This window comes from Oncorhynchus mykiss, chromosome 4, assembly GCF_013265735.2.
Source record: "Oncorhynchus mykiss isolate Arlee chromosome 4, USDA_OmykA_1.1, whole genome shotgun sequence".
NCBI lineage: Eukaryota > Metazoa > Chordata > Actinopteri > Salmoniformes > Salmonidae > Oncorhynchus > Oncorhynchus mykiss.
Genome location: NC_048568.1, coordinates 41,222,762 through 41,241,081, shown reverse-complemented (window position 1 = coordinate 41,241,081; position 18,320 = coordinate 41,222,762). Strand labels below are relative to the sequence as shown.

Genomic DNA, 18,320 nt, shown 5'->3' with positions numbered 1-18,320 from the left:
TCACATGACAGAGGCGGTTCTCAGTACAGGACCCTGTCACATGACAGAGGCGGTTCTCAGTACAGGACCCTGTCACATGACAGAGGCGGTTCTCAGTACAGGACCCTGTCACATGACAGAGGAGGTTCTCAGTACAGGACCCTGTCACATGACAGAGGAGGTTCTCAGTACAGGACCCTGTCACATGACAGAGGACATAATCCAGCCAAACTACAATCAGGCTCCACACGCATATACACACACACCAACTTGACTACACTCTCTCCTTGCTCTCTGGCCTCCACGGAAGGTGGTTAGCGCCAAGCTCTTCATTCCTGTCAGGGCCTACTAATTATGGACCTGTTGGACGGTCCAGTTCCTGTCACATGATTCTGACTGGGCCCAGAGCATGTGTTTGTTTGTGCTTCTGTGTTTGTGCTTCTGTGTGTGTGTGTTTCTGTGTGTGTTTCTGTGTGTGTGTGTGTGTGTGTGTGTGTGTGTGTGTGTGTGTGTGTGTGTGTGTGTGTGTGTGTGTGTGTGTGTGTGTGTGTGTGTGTGTGTGTGTGTGTGAGTGAGAGAGAGAGAGAGACAGAGATAGAGAGAGCATTCATGCGTGAAAAGGGGGGTAGATCTGTACCTATCAGGCGTGAAAAGGGGAGTAGATCTGTACCTATCAGGCGTGAAAAGGGGGGTAGATCTGTACCTATCAGGCGTGAAAAGGGGGGTAGATCTGTACCTATCAGGCGTGAAAAGGGGGGTAGATCTGTACCTATCAGGCTCACAGGGTAAAATATCAACTTTGCAACACGTCTCTGGACGTTTCTAGATACACGTTTCTAGATACACGTTTCTAGATACACGTTTCTAGATACATGCTTCTAGATACACGTTTCTAGATACACGTTTCTAGATACACGTTTCTAGATACACTTTTCTGGATACACGTTTCTAGATACACTCCTCTGTTTAATCGTTCCATGAAATGACCTTATTTAAACCCTATTGGCCGCAACCCTTTTTACTCAATAGTTTATAGGTCAATAACGATGTGGTCATTTAGCAAAGTACCCCAGATAGTATCCTGAAATAGTATTTTCTAAATGAAACCTCAGTCCCAATTTAGCTGGAGTAATGGAGCAAACAAGAACACACTGAACAGACATCACCAGCCCTACTAATTAACAACACATCTCTGAACGGTTTGTTAAAAAACTCCCAGACAATACCAGCCCTACTGAATTAACAACACATCTCTGAGTGGTTTGTTAAAAAAACTCCCAGACAATACCAGCCCTACTGAATTAACAACACATCTCAGAATGGTTTGTTTAAAACTCCCAGACATTACCAGCCCTACTAATTAACAACACATCTCTGAGTGGTTTGTTTAAAACTCCCAGACATTACCAGCCCTACTAATTAACAACACATCTCTGAGTGGTTTGTTTAAAACTCCCAGACATTACCAGCCCTACTAATTAACAACACATCTCTTCTTCAAAGAACAAGAAGGAAAGAAGGAGACGTCTATTTACCATCCTTATTGATTAAGACGAACAAATGGAAAGCTCCATTAGTCCGGAGGCGGGGGTAGATCTCGATTTAGCCCAGACCTTCCAGGCATCACAGAATGTTTGCTGGGAAGAACCAACCGGTCCCCCCACCCCCGGAGAATCGTGGGTAATTAGGTTAGTGGATAGTTGGTGGTGTCATCAGGAAATTGAAAGACGGAACCTTAAACCCCTTTTGTTTCTAAAAGGGAATCAAAGAATTGATACAAAAATCCCACAACTTAATTCGACTTCCACTGAAACGCTGTTTGCCCGGCCCGTCTGTGCATACAAGGTTTAAGGTGAGAAGGAAGGTGTTTTATACCTTTCGTACGGAAAGCTTTCATTGCTCCATATCCAGTGAAACAAAAGTTATATCAATATCATCCTAGGTACAGCTAACTTGTTTTACTAGTTCAATGTTTTCGTTCTCCCCGTGTGATTGGAAAAATATAACTGAACGATCACAATACCATAAACCTTATTACGGTTAGCTAAATTACTTGTCAGGAAAACCAGTAACGTAGTTAGAAAAGCCACTTTGACAATTTTAAAAAAGGAACTCTGCCGTGTTTAATAATTGGCAAAGAAAAATACATGTTTTTTTCCTGAAGTGTCAGGTAAGTTTACGGTATATCTGTGTCGGGGTTAAATGGACATGTTTAGCCTTTTTATTGACTTATGAAGACAAATGGTCAACAATGTCTTGACACCAGGTAAGGACGCATACTGTATGGGCTGTAGTACCTACCAGAACCATGTCTTTAGACCATGTCTTTAACCATCTTTTTTTTAAAATATTGTTCTAATTGTAGACATTCAGTTACAGAACGTTGTTGAACATGTATTTATGTAATGTTAATGGGGATCTAACATGGCTGCCATAGAATGTTGTAGTGTCTCACAAGCATCATAATGCAAAAGCTACAGTGTTCCAAATCTATGGTTCTGGAACCTGTGTGGTTCCTGCTAGACTGGTTCTGGAACCTACCAGGACTCTGTGTGGTTCCTGCTAGACTGGTTCTGGAACCTACCAGGACTCTGTGTGGTTCCTGCTAGACTGGTTCTGGAACCTACCAGGACTCTGTGTGGTTCCTGCTAGACTGGTTCTGGAACCTACCAGGACTGTGTGGTTCCTGCTAGACTGGTTCTGGAACCTACCAGGACTCTGTGTGGTTCCTGCTAGACTGGTTCTGGAACCTACCAGGACTCTGTGTGGTTCCTGCTAGACTGGTTCTGGAACCTACCAGGACTCTGTGTGATTCCTGCTAGACTGGTTCTGGAACCTACCAGGACTCTGTGTGGTTCCTGCTAGACTGGTTCTGGAACCTACCAGGACTCTGTGTGGTTCCTGCTAGACTGGTTCTGGAACCTACCAGGACTCTGTGTGGTTCCTGCTAGACTGGTTCTGGAACCTACCAGGACTGTGTGGTTCCTGCTAGACTGGTTCTGGAACCTACCAGGACTGTGTGTGGTTCCTGCTAGACTGGTTCTGGAACCTGTGTGGTTCCCGCTAGACTGGTTCTGGAACCTACCAGGACTCTGTGTGGTTCCTGCTAAACTGGTTCTGGAACCTACCAGGACTGTGTGTGGTTCCTGCTAGACTGGTTCTGGAACCTACCAGGACTCTGTGTGGTTCCTGCTAGACTGGTTCTGGAACCTACCAGGACTCTGTGTGGTTCCTGCTAGACTGGTTCTGGAACCTACCAGGACTCTGTGTGGTTCCTGCTAGACTGGTTCTGGAACCTACCAGGCCTCTGTGTGGTACCTGCTAGACTGGTTCTGGAACCTACCAGGCCTCTGTGTGGTTCCTGCTAGACTGGTTCTGGAACCTACCAGGACTCTGTGTGGTACCTGCTAGACTGGTTCTGGAACCTACCAGGACTCTGTGTGGTTCCTGCTAGACTGGTTCTGGAACCTACCAGGACTCTGTGTGGTTCCTGCTAGACTGGTTCTGGAACCTGTGTGGTTCCCGCTAGACTGGTTCTGGAACCTACCAGGACTCTGTGTGGTTCCTGCTAGACTGGTTCTGGAACCTACCAGGACTGTGTGTGGTTCCTCCTAGACTGGTTCTGGAACCTACCAGGACTCTGTGTGGTTCCTGCTAGACTGGTTCAGGAACCTACCAGGACTCTGTGTGGTTCCTGCTAGACTGGTTCTGGAACCTACCAGGACTCTGTGTGGTTCCTGCTAGACTGGTTCTGGAACCTACCAGGCCTCTGTGTGGTACCTGCTAGACTGGTTCTGGAACCTACCAGGCCTCTGTGTGGTTCCTGCTAGACTGGTTCTGGAACCTACCAGGACTCTGTGTGGTACCTGCTAGACTGGTTCTGGAACCTACCAGGACTCTGTGTGGTTCCTGCTAGACTGGTTCTGGAACCTACCAGGACTCTGTGTGGTTCCTGATAGACTGGTTCTGGAACCTACCAGGACTCTGTGTGGTTCTTGCTAGACTGGTTTAGGAACCTACCAGGACTCTGTGTGGTACCTGCTAGACTGGTTCTGGAACCTACCAGGACTCTGTGTGCTTCTTGCTAGACTGGTTTAGGAACCTACCAGGACTCTGTGTGGTACCTGCTAGACTGGTTCTGGAACCTACCAGGACTCTGTGTGGTTCCTGCTAGACTGGTTTAGGATGAGATGAGACGGAGACTAAGAGCTTCAGACGGTGTGTTTATTTGTTGTTGCAAGATATTATCAAGCTTGTTCAAAAAATTGTAAAATGAGTACAAAACCTAGATGACTAACCTCCTCTATCATGTGATCGATTACCCATTTTAACAATACCCACCAAATTACTCTGACTCATTCTGACCCAGTGAGTTTGTGAGTAGTGAGTGTGTAATGTAGTGACTGTGTGTGTGGTATTGAGTTTGTGAGTAGTGAGTGTTTGGTATTGAGTTTGTGAGTAGTGAGTGTTTGGTATTGAGTTTGTGAGTAGTGAGTGTGTGTGTAGTGAGTGTTTGGTAGTGAGTTTGTGAGTAGTGACTGTGTGTGTGGTATTGAGTTTGTGAGTAGTGAGTGTTTGGTATTGAGTTTGTGAGTAGTGAGTGTTTGGTATTGAGTTTGTGAGTAGTGAGTGTTTGGTAGTGAGTTTGTGAGTAGTGAGTGTGTAGTGTAGTGACTGTGTGTGTGGTATTGAGTTTGTGAGTAGTGAGTGTTTGGTATTGAGTTTGTGAGTAGTGAGTGTTTGGTTGTGAGTTTGTGAGTAGTGAGTGTGTGTGTGGTAGTGAGTTTGTGAGTAGTGAGTGTTTGGTAGTGAGTTTGTGGGTAGTGAGTTTGTGGGTAGTGAGTTTGTGGGTAGTGAGTTTGTGTAGTGAGTGTGTGGTAGTGAGTTTGTGAGTAGTGAGTGTTTGGTAGTGAGTTTGTAGGTAGTGAGTTTGTGGGTAGTGAGTTTCTGAGTAGTGAGTGTGTGTGTGGTATTGAGTTTGTGAGTAGTGAGTGTGTGGTATTGAGTTTGTGAGTAGTGAGTGTTTGGTAGTGAGTTTGTGTAGTGAGTGTTTGGTAGTGAGTTTGTGAGTAGTGACTGTGTGTGTGGTATTGAGTTTGTAAGTAGTGAGTGTTTGGTAGTGAGTTTGTGAGTAGTGAGTGTTTGGTATTGAGTTTGTGAGTAGTGACTGTGTGTGTGGTATTGAGTTTGTGAGTAGTGAGTTTGTGAGTAGTGAGTGTGTAATGTAGTAACTGTGTGTGTGGTATTGAGTTTGTGAGTAGTGAGTGTTTGGTAGTGAGTTTGTGAGTCATATTGGTGGTGGCCCAGTCTAGCTGACAGAGGGACAGAAGAAGGATAGGAAGCCAGTGAAGTGATGAACAGGATTACCATGCATTGCCAATCATTGACTGATGCAGCTCAGTGGAAGCAGCCCTCTGGTCTCTGCTGGCCATCATCAAAGGAAAAACACATTGACAGACAGAGCTTTATAACGCTCTCATTGATGGGTTCAGAGGCTTGACTTTACAGCAACATAACACTATCAGTACACATTACAGTATGTAGTCTAACTACCCCAACATAATATGATCTGTGTACATACTACTACTTCATCTGGTGTATTATATTATCATCTTTGTCAATTTTTGTTTGTTGCGATAAATCACGAATCTCATGTGTTGTTGGGAACGTGATCTTGTTGTCCCGTGGTTTATTTCCAGGTGTGCGTCTGGATCGCGTGAGGGGCGGAAGACAGAAGTACAAGAGGAGAATGGGGGACACGGAGAACGGAGCCTATCTAGGCCTGACACTCCCCCCTCCTGCCAAAAAGCCGTGTGAGTCACGACAACAGTGACCCTTTCTGCCTGTATTATACTTAGGGCCCTGTGTATTGGTGTTTCATGTCACATGACCTGCGTTGTAAGCTTTTTATTATATTTTATTATTTACCTTTTTTTATTTTTTTAAGCCTTTTCCAGAAATTCTAATTACAGCATTTGTCTGACGATGGTGCTCGGCCATCTGACATAAAAAAAAAGACTATTGGGAAGTAAGATTTAAACGTTTAAATAAATAAATAATAATAATTTAATGATTCCTTTTTCAAATCATATGAGCAAAAAAAATATGTAGCTTTATCTGGAATGCTAAACCAGACAAGATAAATGCATGCCTGTCTATATAATGAATATGAACTGGGTGGGTTGAGACGATTAAATATAAAATCCCATTAACCTCTCTCTAAAAGCTTCATTGATACAAAAGTTTTGAACCCAGAATGGTTCTCCAGTAGATTACTAAGGAAATCCATTGTTTAAAAATGGCCTCTTTGTCTTTGTGCAGATTGTCTCATTTTCCATTAATTGAAAATGAAACCTTTTTCAAAGTATCTCTCTCTTTTTCAAACAAGCATTTTGCAGAGCTGGTTACAAATCTAATTTCATCCCCCTGAAAAGATACAACAAATATTATGGCTGAACTCAAATGTGCTGGTTGACAATATACCTGTTTTATAGAAAGTTTGAAAAGGCTATTTTGTTTTTTAAATGACATTTTTAAATAGAGTAGTAGAGTTGTTTATCATGGAGTTATCAGAATTGTATGGGAAGGTCTGCTCAATCCAAGATTGAGGAGGCAGGTGGCAGCGGGAGGAGGTAGGGAACTATAGGATAACAAACTGGCATAGGAATAAAAATGACATAAATAGGAAAGTAGACCCGTTTCATTTGAGGACCAGGATGTTGACAACTGTGCCATACAGATTGCAAAATAGTTGGGAAGAGATTTTAGATTTACCGATTCCATGGAACAGGGTGTATCAGTTGATATATAAAACAACTCCAGTTTCAGGACTTTGTGCTTTTACTGTGCAGAATTATTGCCACCAACAAAAGGTTGAATATTTGGGGCATAAAATCATCAAAACTCTGCAGATTTTTGTTGTGAGGATACAGAATCCATAGACCATTTATGTTGGTGTTGCCCTCAGGTAGCCTGTTTCTGGTCTCAGGTTCAGGAATGGCTGAAAATGCATAGCATTGATCTAAAATTGACCCAAGAAATAGTACTGTTAGGAGATCTGGAGAGACCGGGTCAGTCAATTACTAATACTTTTAATACATGTATTTATCTTCAACTCTCAATCTGTGGATTCTGTTCAATTAGACAGATTCAAGTTGTATGTTAAACATCGCAGAATAGATGGGCGGCAGGTTAGAGTGTTGGACTTGTAAGCGAAAGGTTGCAAGATCGAATCCCCGAGCTGACATGGTACAAATCTGTCGTTCTACCCCTGAACAAGGCAGTTTAACCCACTGTTTCTAGGCCGTCATTGTAAATAAGAATTTGTTCTTAAACTGACTTGCCTCGTTAAATAAAGGTGTAAAAAAATATCAAAAAACAATGTAACTGTTCAAAAGAGACATGATACTTAGAAACCTGAAGAGGGTGGCCAGCAGAGATCGGTGGAATGGGCTGAGGGTTGGGATGTGGCGTTAATGGGCGGGGGGATAGAATGACGGTCGAAGATAAAAGTCAAAAAAAGAATGTCAAAACAAAAATGAAGCTTCAATGACACTGAGGGGCAACGTTGTCTCTATTGCCTGAGGCTGATGCCGTGCAGGTGTTTATACAGTCATTTAAATACACACACACAAATAGTGCCATACTATTAAGTATCCTCATAAGTATCCAGTTGGTCTTGCTGTTATGATCTTTGTTGTCAATGATGTCTTTTGTTTTTTAGCGTTTTTCTGTTTTCCTTTGTTTTTCTCTTTTGTTTATTTTGTTGGTGCATCGGGGGACGGGGGAGTGGGGGTCTTGAGGGGAGGGGGGCTTTGGGGGAGTGGGGGTCTTGGGGGGAGGGGGGGCGGGGGGGCGGGGGGACGGGGGAGTGGGGGTCTTGAGGGGAGGGGACGGGGGAGTGGGGGTCTTGGGGGGAGGGGGGCTTTGGGGGAGTGGGGGTCTTGAGGGGAGGGGGGACGGGGGAGTGGGGGTCTTGGGGGGAGGGGGGGGGGCGGGGGAGTGGGGGTCTTGAGGGGAGGGGACGGGGGAGTGGGGGTCTTGAGGGGAGGGGACGGGGGAGTGGGGGTCTTGGGGGGAGGGGGGCTTTGGGGGAGTGGGGGTCTTGAGGGGAGGGGGGACGGGGGAGTGGGGGTCTTGAGGGGGGGGACGGGGGAGTGGGGGTCTTGAGGGGGGGGGACGGGGAGTGGGGGTCTTGAGGGGAGGGGGGCTTTGGGGGAGTGGGGGTCTTGGGGGAGGGGTGCTTTGGGGGAGTGGGGGTCTTGGGGGGGACGGGGGGTCTTTGGGGGAGTGGGGGTCTTGGGGGGAGGGGGGCTTTGGGGGAGTGGGGGTCTTGGGGGGAGGGGGGCTTTGGGGGAGTGGGGGTCTTGGGGGGGGGGCGGGGGGGCGGGGGGCTTTGGGGGAGTGGGGGTCTTGGGGGGCGGGGGGCTTTGGGGGAGTGGGGGTCTTGGGGGGGGGGGGATTCTGGATGGTTGGTGGCCTGGCGGTTGGGAGCTTGGGCCAGTGGCTGATAGGTCACTGGATCGGGTCCCCATTTTTGACCTTGTGGGATATCTGTCGACGTGCCGTTGAGCAGGGCGTTGACCCTGGTTGCTCCTGTTGGTCACTCTGGATGGAGGAGTCTCTGCTAGATGACTCCATGTAATGTCAATGTCGAGCGGCTTCAATTGCAAGTAGATTGTAGGTTTTAATGTTCAATGGGAAAAAAAATGTTAAAATCATATGTTTTAAATAAAGGCACAAACCCAGGTCATGTGACATGATCCACTCAGGGTTCTACCACACGGGGTTCTAAACATGGTGCACGTTGGGTTGTACAACACTAACATCTCACTATGCAATCTACTCTAAACCTCTGTCCATCCACAGCCATCTAATCACACATCTTGTCTTGTTTCTCTCCCTCCCTCTCTCTCCCCCCTCTTTCTCTCTCTCTCTCCCTCCAACTCTCCTCCTCTCTCCCTCTCCCTCCCTCCCTCCCTCCAACCCCCCCCCCCCCCCCCCCCCCCCCCCACCCCCCCCCCCCCCCCCCCCCCCTCTCTTTCTCGGCCAGTGACAAAGATCGTGTCTCACCTGCTGGTGGTTGAACCAGAGAAGATCTATGCCATGCCAGACCCGACCATGCCAGACGGAGACATCAAGGCCCTGACCACTCTGTGTGACCTGGCTGACAGAGAACTGGTGGTCATCATCGGCTGGGCCAAACATATCCCAGGTAGAGGGGACTGTATTATCTACACAGAGCACTCCCAACATATCCCAGGTAGAACTGGAGGAAAGGAACATTAAAGCCACAAAACTCTTTTGAATAAGTGCTCTCATTAACTCTCTCTCTCTCACACACACCCTCTAAGGATAATGAACATCTGCTCCACATCTACCCGGAGGGGAGAGACAATTCCATATTCTCCACATGTAAATCAATAGAGAGCAACTGAAGCCGTGTGTGTGTGTGTGTGTGTGTGTGTGTGTGTGTGTGTGTGTGTGTGTGTGTGTGTGTGTGTGTGTGTGTGTGTGTGTGTGTGTGTGTGTGTGTGTGTGTGCATCCGTGCGCATGCGTGTTTGGCAGTTGGAGGATGGGGGTAGGGGTACCTCCCTTTAGTCAATGTATTCCATTTAAATTTAAAAATACAATCCTCTTACTTCCTTTTAAGACTGATTACACAAGGAGCAGTCTGTACCATTGGTTTATTTAGGGAGGTACTCCTGGTGGACTCGTTCCTCTCCTCCTCTCGACTCAAACCTACATCTGAATAGTTATACACTTTCTTAGATCTCATTGTTTTCATGAGTCTTAATTGAAAAATACAAAAATGTACTTAAGATAAATCATTTGAATTCTCTTAAAATATATCATCCCTCTGTAGATATTCCGAGCATTTACTGTTGGTATCGCTGGGTTGATCTCTCCTAAGCTATTTGCCCTGAGAGTACTGTTCTTGGGTCAGTTTCTAACCATAACCTCCCAGTGATTAAGGTTCAGTCTTGGGGGAGGGTGAGCTGATCCTGAATCTGTGGTTTACTGGAATCTGCTGATTATGTAGGACCCAGGGGCGATGTAACCTGATTAGGGAGATTACAGGGTGGACCCAGGGGAGATGTAACCTGATTAGGGAGATTACAGGGTGGACCCAGGGGAGATGTAAGGAGATTACAGGGTGGACCCAGGGGAGATTACAGGGTGGACCCAGGGGAGATGTAACCTGATTAGGGAGATTACAGGGTGGACCCAGGGGAGATTACAGGGTGGACCAAGGGGAGATTACAGGGTGGGCCCAGGGGAGATGTAACCTGATTAGGGAGATTACAGGGTGGACCCAGGGGCGATGTATCCTGATTAGGGAGATTACAGGGTGGACCCAGGGGCGATGTAACCTGATTAGGGAGATTACAGGGTGGACCCAGGGGAGATATCGTCAGCAGTGGGAGATTAGACTTCATGGTGGCCAGGTAACAGGTATCATTAACAGACCAGTAACAGGTATCATTAACAGACAGGTAACAGGTATCATTAATAGACAGGTAACAGGTATCATTAACAGACAGGTATCATTGACAGACAGGTACCAGGTATCATTAATAGACAGGTAACAGGCATCATTAACAGACAGGTATCATTAACAGACAGGTATCATTAACAGACAGGTAACAGGTATCATTAACAGACAGGTAACAGGTATCATTAACAGACAGGTAACAGGTATCATTAATAGACAGGTAACAGGTATCATTAATAGACAGGTAGCAGGTATCATTAACAGACAGGTAACAGCTATCATTAACAGACAGGTAACAGGTATCATTAACAGACAGGTAACAGGTATTATTAACAGACAGGTAACAGGTATCATTAACAGACAGGTAACAGGTATCATTAACGGACAGGTAAAAGGAATCATTAACAGACAGGTAACAGGTATCATTAACAGACAGGTAACAGGAATCATTAACAGACAGGTAACAGGAATCATTAACAGACAGGTAACAGGTATCATTAATAGACAGGTAACAGGAATCATTAACAGACAGGTAACAGGTATCATTAATAGACAGGTAACAGGTATCATTAATAGACAGGTAACAGGAATCATTAACAGACAGGTAACAGGATTCATTAACAGACAGGAAACAGGTATCATTAACAGACAGGTAACAGGAATCATTAACAGACAGGTAACAGGAATCATTAACAGACAGGTAACAGGTATCATTAATAGACAGGTAACAGGTATGATTAACATCCTAATGATCAGTCCATTATTAGCCTGCTAAGAAGGAGTGAGGACCCTCTCTTTCAAATAGTTTAACTGGCACCCAAACACATGTAGGAAAAAGTTTGAAACAGTGCGTTCGGAAAGTATTCAGACACCTTGATTTTTCCACATTTTGGTACGTTCCAACCTATTGATTTGTTTTTTCCTCAATCTACACATAATACCCCAGAATCACAAAGCAAAAATAGGTTTTTATACATTTTTTTGCAAATGTATAAAAATTGAAATATCACATTTACATAAGTATTCAGGCATTGAATCAGTACTTTGCTGAAGCACCTTTTGCCCGCGATTACAGCCTCAGTATGACACTACAAGCTTGGCGCACCTGTATTTTGGGGAGTTTCTCCCATTTCTTCTCTGCAGATCCTCTCAAGCTCTGTCAGGTTGGATGGGGAGCGTTGCTGCACAGCTATTTTTCAGGTCTCTCCAGAGATGTCAGATAGGGTTCAAGTCCGGACTCTGGCTGGGCCACTCAAGGACATTCAGAGACTGTGTAAAAAGTGAATGGGTCTGAATACTTTCCGAATGTACTGTATCCGCGACTACTTTAACTATTGTGGCTACATATCTATTTTTAGGTGTTTAAATTAAATATATTTGGAAGTATGTTGTGCTATAAGACAGCCAGGCCACCCCCTCGTGATACCTTACGGCATTTCAAGTTGAGTGAACAAACGTGCAAAAATGTGCGAACATAAAATGCAAGCTACTCGTTGCATGTGTTTGTTAGTGAGACCTCAGACCGTTTGACTTTGTAGGATCCATCAGGACAGTGGTTTGAGGGGATGACGCGGCTTAGCTTGAATAGTAGACACACACACACACACACACACACAGGCCTCATAGCGTTGTCACTCATTGTCATGGGGAGTACTGATTGGCTGTTACTTATACTGTACATGCTGTCATGACAACCAGGCAAGAATGATTGGCATGGCTGCCACAGGTCAGAGGTCACCGTTAATTTGTGCAGCTGCACGGAACGGTCACCACTTACAGTACAATCATACTATATGCATGCACTCACTGTTAATGATTCCTCTCTCGTTCACACACAACCCTGCCACACTGTTAGATGAGAGGGGGGGAGAGATGTCTCTCTCTCCACCATGGGCCCAGTCATGTCATTACCTCTCTCTTTATTGGGCCAATGATGGCCCTTAGGAGCACTGTAATGATGGCAAATGAATAGAGAGTGAACTGCTGAGAGAGAGAACTGTTATCTGTTAGGGCTCTATGAGAGATAACTGTTATCTATTAGTGCTCTATGAGAGATAACTGTTATTTATTAGGGCTCTATGAGAGAGAACTGTTATCTATTAGGGCTCTATGAGAGAGAACTGTTATCTATTAGGGCTCTATGAGAGAGAACTGTTATCTATCAGGGCTGGCTATCTGTTTTTCGACAGCACAGTCTGGAATATATTCTGGTATTCATCCGATAACATAGAGGAGTTTACTACATCAGTCACCGGCTTCATTAATAAGTGCATTGAAGGGGCCTTCCGAGCGGCGCAGCAGTCTAAGGCACTACATCGCAGTGCTTGAGGCGTCGCTACAAACCCGGGTTTGATCCCGGGCTGTGTCACAACCGGCCGTGACCGTGAGTCCCTTCTAACATGTAATGCCAAAAACAGATTAGATGAACTGGAATGAGAGCTGTGGGCATTAAAAGAGAAGTAAGCAAACCATGTCCCTAATGAGTCACCGCCCCTACATTATCACTAAAGCTGTCTGCATACTAGGATCGGTTTGCTCCTAGCAGAACTCGGCTAGGCGAAGTGAACATCTGTGCCTCGCATCTTCCCTTAAAAGACCTTTGCTTGAAAAACTAGAAAAAAAGCATCTATAGCACTGTTTGTCCAATTTGAGACGGCATAGTGTGTACTGGCTATCTCAAAAACAGTTTGAATTCATCTAAGAACTCGAGAAATCTGTCATTAATTTAGAAGTTTTTGCCCGAGGAGATCTTAGTCGTTCAATTTTACATCTGACTAATCTGATTCTGAAGAATCTCTACTGATGACCAATCACAGATGAAGGGGCGTAGACTTCGGCTACCGAACTTCAGCTTACCCCGAGAAAAAATTGTTGTGTGAACGAGCAGCCGGGGGAAAAAAAACCTTGCCGAAGTCCAAAACAAACAAAAAATGGCACAACACGTACGTCATTGTAATATATGCACAAACTGTTTCGGATGGGAAGCATACGGGCGCCTTGAAACCGCAAAGAACACTTCAGTCCGTAGCTCAAACACAGTAGTTATAAAAATTAATAAATAAATTAAAAAGAGGGGTTTAGAAGCCCTACTATCACGCCAGTGTGATCGTGGGACTCAAGAAAACACATGGGGGCTTGAGCTCACCGACCTGACTGCAGAGTGAGGTCAAAGGTCGGCGTATAGATGAGATGGAAACCGTGCTTGTCCATTTGTAGAGTTGGAATCAGAGCAAAACATTTTGTTGTCCTTTTACAGTGTCATTACTTTATCTACAGCATACTTACTGACTGTATCTGATACCTGATTAACATACACAAACATGTATTTATTTCACCGTTATTTAACCAGGTAGGCAAGTTGAGAACAAGTTCTCATTTACAATTGCGACCTGGCCAAGATAAAGCAAAGCAGTTCGACACATACAACGACACAGAGTTACACATGGAATAAAACAAACATGCAGTCAATAATACAGTATAAACAAGTCTATATACAATGTGAGCAAATGAGGTGAGATAAGGGAGGTAAAGGCAAAAAGGCCATGGTGGCAAAGTAAATACAATATAGCAAGTAAAACACTGGAATGGTAGATTTGCAGTGGAAGAATGTGCAAAGTAGAGATAAAAATAATGGGGTGCAAAGGAGCAAAATAAATAAATAAATTAAATACAGTAGAGGTAGTTGTTTGGGCTAAATTATAGGTGGGCTATGTACAGGTGCAGTAATCTGTGAGCTGCTCTGACAGCTGGTGCTTAAAGCTAGTGAGGGAGATAAGTGTTTCCAGTTTCAGAGATTTTTGTAGTTCGTTCCAGTCATTGGCAGCAGAGAACTGGAAGGAGAGGCGGATATACATATATAAATATACATAGTGTTATTCCTTCCTATCTACAGCAGACTTACTGACTGTATCTGATACCTGATTAACATACACAAATATACATACAGTGTATGTATATATATATATATACTGAGTATACCTTCCTAATATTGAGTTGCAGCCCCCTTTGCCCTCAGAACAGCCTCAATTCGTTGGGTCATGGACTCTACAAGGTGTTGGAAAGCGTTCCACAGGGATGCTGGCCCATGTTGACTCCAATGGTTTCTACAATTGTGTCAAGTTGGCTGGATGTTCTTTGGGTGGTGGACCATTCTTGATACACACAGGAAACTGTTGAGTCTGAAAAACCCATCTGCTCTGCAGTTCTTGACATGAACCGGTGTGCCTGGCACCTACTACCATACCCCGTTCAAAGGCACTTAAATCTTTTGTCTGGCCCCTTTGAACGACACACATACACAATCCATGTCTCAATTGCCTCAAAGCTTTAAAATCCTTCTTTAACCTTTTTAACTTTTTTGTCTCCTCCCCTTCATAAAATCCACTGATTGAAGTGGATTTGAAGTGATATCAATAAGGGATCATAGCCTTCACCTGGATTCTCCTGGTCAGTCTGTCATGGAAAGAGCAGGTGTTCTTAATGTTTTGTCCAGTCAGTGTATGTTACATTTACATGTTAATCACTTAGCAGTATGTTACATTTACATGTTAGTCACTTAGCAGACACTCTTACAGGAGAAACGAGGGTTAAGCCCCAACGCTCTTACAGGAGACACGAGGTTTAAGCCCCAACGCTCTTACAGGAGACACGAGGTTTAAGCCCCAACGCTCTTACAGGAGACACGAGGGTTAAGCCCCAACGCTCTTACAGGAGCCACGAGGTTTAAGCCCCAACGCTCTTTCAGGAGACACGAGGTTTAAGCCCCAACGCTCTTACAGGAGCCACGAGGTTTAAGCCCCAACGCTCTTACAGGAGCCACGAGGTTTAAGCCCCAACACTCTTACAGGAGCCACGAGGTTTAAGCCCCAACGCTCTTACAGGAGCCACGAGGTTTAAGCCCCAACGCTCTTACAGGAGCCACGAGGTTTAAGCCCCAACACTCTTAACCATTAGGCTTCCAGTCACCCTATATCTACGCTGTAAAAAACAAAAAAAACAGTCAAACTCAAGGCCGCACAGGGTGCCAAACATTAACCGTAAAAATAGATACGATTTTTTTTGTAGATTCAAATTAAAATCTTTTAATTAAATGACAGACTTTTACATTAAAAGTAAGAGTGACAACAACTGTTAATTAACAGACATTCCCTGCTTTCGATAGGCTAAAATTATAGAAAGAAAAACAGTCATTTCTGATAAAAGTTTTAAGATGTGAATGAACTGGAACATATTGTTCGAAATGCGTTCTAAATAGCCAATGTTTGGGGTAAATCACTATATTTACAGTTTTCAACAGTAATTATATATAAATACACATTAAAATACAATACTTTCTGTTTTAAAGTAATACATAAATAGTTGCCATATTTTGGGGTAAACCTCTGTGTATTTGCTGTATTCCACAGTCATTTCATAGGATTGCCTTATCAAAATGCAGCACATTTTTGTAATTATGCGCTAGACATGGTTGATTTCATAACATTGTTATTAAAAAAATACTCGGAATCAAAAGCCGACGGAAAAAATCTTAGGGTCACATTTTAAATGCTGCCGTAAGAGCCCTTTGCGCCTGTGTGTCGAGTGGTCCATATTGAAGCGCCTCAATTTCACCTATCCCGTGCTACCCCTGCTTCTCTCACAGCCACAGAACAGCTTCACAGAACGAAATTATAAAGTCCAGTTGCACAATCCCGTTAAAGTTTACACACCCCTTGCAAATCTTAAAAATTAGGGGATTCAAAATATATTTAAAAAAAATAAATAATAATAATCTACAAAATACAATACTTTCTGATTTAAAGTAAGTTTTAAGTGTTTTTAAAGGTGTAAATCTACAGATCTACTCCACCATTTTCAAAGCGAAACAAAGTTAAAGAGTCCCTTTGTTGAAGCACCCATTGGCAGTCATTACAGCTGTAAATAATTCTCAATGAGATTCGACCGACTTTGTAGAACTCTTAGGGAAAACATATTAATTAAGGACACCTGCTGTTTGACTTGACAGACTGACCAGGTGAATCCAGGTGGAAGCTATGGTCCGTTATTGACGTCAGTTGTTAAAATCCACTTCAGATCAGTGTAGATGAAAAGGGAGGAGACGAGTTAAAGAATGATTTTAAAGCCTTGAGACAATTGAGATTGTGTATGTGTGCCATTCAGAGGGTGAACGGATAAGACAACGATTGAAGTGCCATTGAACGGGGTAATGGTAGTAGGTGCCAGGCGCACCGGTTTGAGTGTGTCAAGAACTGCAACGCTGCTGGGTTTTTTCACACTCAACACTTTCCCGTGTGTATCAAGAATGGTCCATCACTAAAAGCACATCCAGCCAATGGTCGAAAATGGGGCATTCATGAAAGCGGACATTAAGGAGGCTGACATGAAGTGTGCAGAGCAACAGGCAGGCTACAGTTGCGACAGTCCAGTGCAACATTGGTGCCCAAAGACCCCGTAAAATAATGCACAACTCGTCGTACTTTCACACGAATGGGGTACGGCAGCCAATGACCTGACAGAGTTCCACCTCTTTCAGGAGAAAGACTAGAAACTGCGGTTACAGAGGGCTGAGAAACGAAAACATTGGAGAATTGGAAAAACGTTCAGCCCGGTCTGATGAATCCTGGTTCCTGCTGTTTCACGCTGATGGGAGGACGAGGGAGTACATGGGAGGACGAGGGAGTACATGGGAGGACGAGGGAGTACATGGGAGGAAGGGGGAGTACATGGGAGGACGAGGGACGAAATGGGAGAACGAGGGACGAAATGGGAGAACGAGGGAGTACATGGGAGGACGAGGGAGTACATGGGAGGACGAGGGAGTACATGGGAGGAAGGGGGAGTACATGGGAGGACGAGGGAGAACATGGGAGGAAGGGGGAGAACATGGGAGGAAGAGGGAGAACATGGGAGGATGAGGGAGTAAATGGGAGAACGAGGGAGTACATGGGAGGACGAGGGAGTACATGGGAGGACGAGGGAGAACATGGGAGGACGGGGGAGAACATGGGAGGAAGGGGGAGAACATGGGAGGACGAGGGAGAACATGGGAGGACGAGGGAGTACATGGGAGGAAGGGGGAGTACATGGGAGGACGAGGGAGAACATGGGAGGAAGGGGGAGAACATGGGAGGACGAGGGAGAACATGGGAGGACGAGGGAGTACATGGGAGGAAGAGGGAGTACATGGGAGGAAGAGGGAGTACATGGGAGGAAGAGGGAGAACATGGGAGAACGAGGGAGTACATGGGAGGACGAGGGAGTACATGGGAGGACGAGGGAGTACATGCGTCCATCATGCCGCATGGCAACATTGTAGGCTGGTGGTGGCGTGGGGTGTGTTTTCATGGCACACATTGGGCCCCTTGATAAACGTGTTTTAACATAATATCTGAACCTCATAGCCAATCAGGTGCATCGCTTCATGTCCGCAGTCTATCCAACTGCAAATATATATATTTTTTTCTGCAGGACGATGCCCCTATGCCACAAGGCTAGATTTGTCCGGGAATAGTTCCACAAACATGACAGTGAATTCAGCTTACTGCAGTGGCCTGCCCAGACACCAGAAGCATTGGAGTCAACATGGGTCAGCGTCCCTGTGGAACGCTTTCGACACCTTGTAGAGTCCATGACCGCCCCGACAAATTGAGTCTGTTCTGAGGGCAAAAGGGGGTGCAACTCAACATCAGGAAGGTGTTCCTAATGTTTTGGACAATCAGTGTACAGTTTTTGCAAACTGAGTTTCTAGTGATCGTGACTCCGATACATTCCCAGAGTAAAAATATACATATTTTACCCCGCTTGTTCGTTAGTAAACTGTGTCAAATTTGCTGGAAATTGTATTTT

General features: G+C 44.9%; 1 protein-coding gene across 2 annotated transcripts in view; it reads left to right on the top strand.

Annotated features, from left to right (window-relative positions):
- The window catches only part of LOC110521118 (steroid hormone receptor ERR2-like), a 100,992-nt gene that overhangs the window by 75,232 nt on the left and 7,440 nt on the right, over positions 1-18,320 (top strand). For both annotated transcript variants that reach the window (XM_036976345.1, XM_036976344.1), the window contains 2 exons: positions 5,679-5,792; positions 9,032-9,193. In XM_036976345.1, the coding sequence (XP_036832240.1) occupies positions 5,679-5,792; positions 9,032-9,193 (276 nt within the window). The remainder of the gene's footprint in view (positions 1-5,678; positions 5,793-9,031; positions 9,194-18,320) is intronic.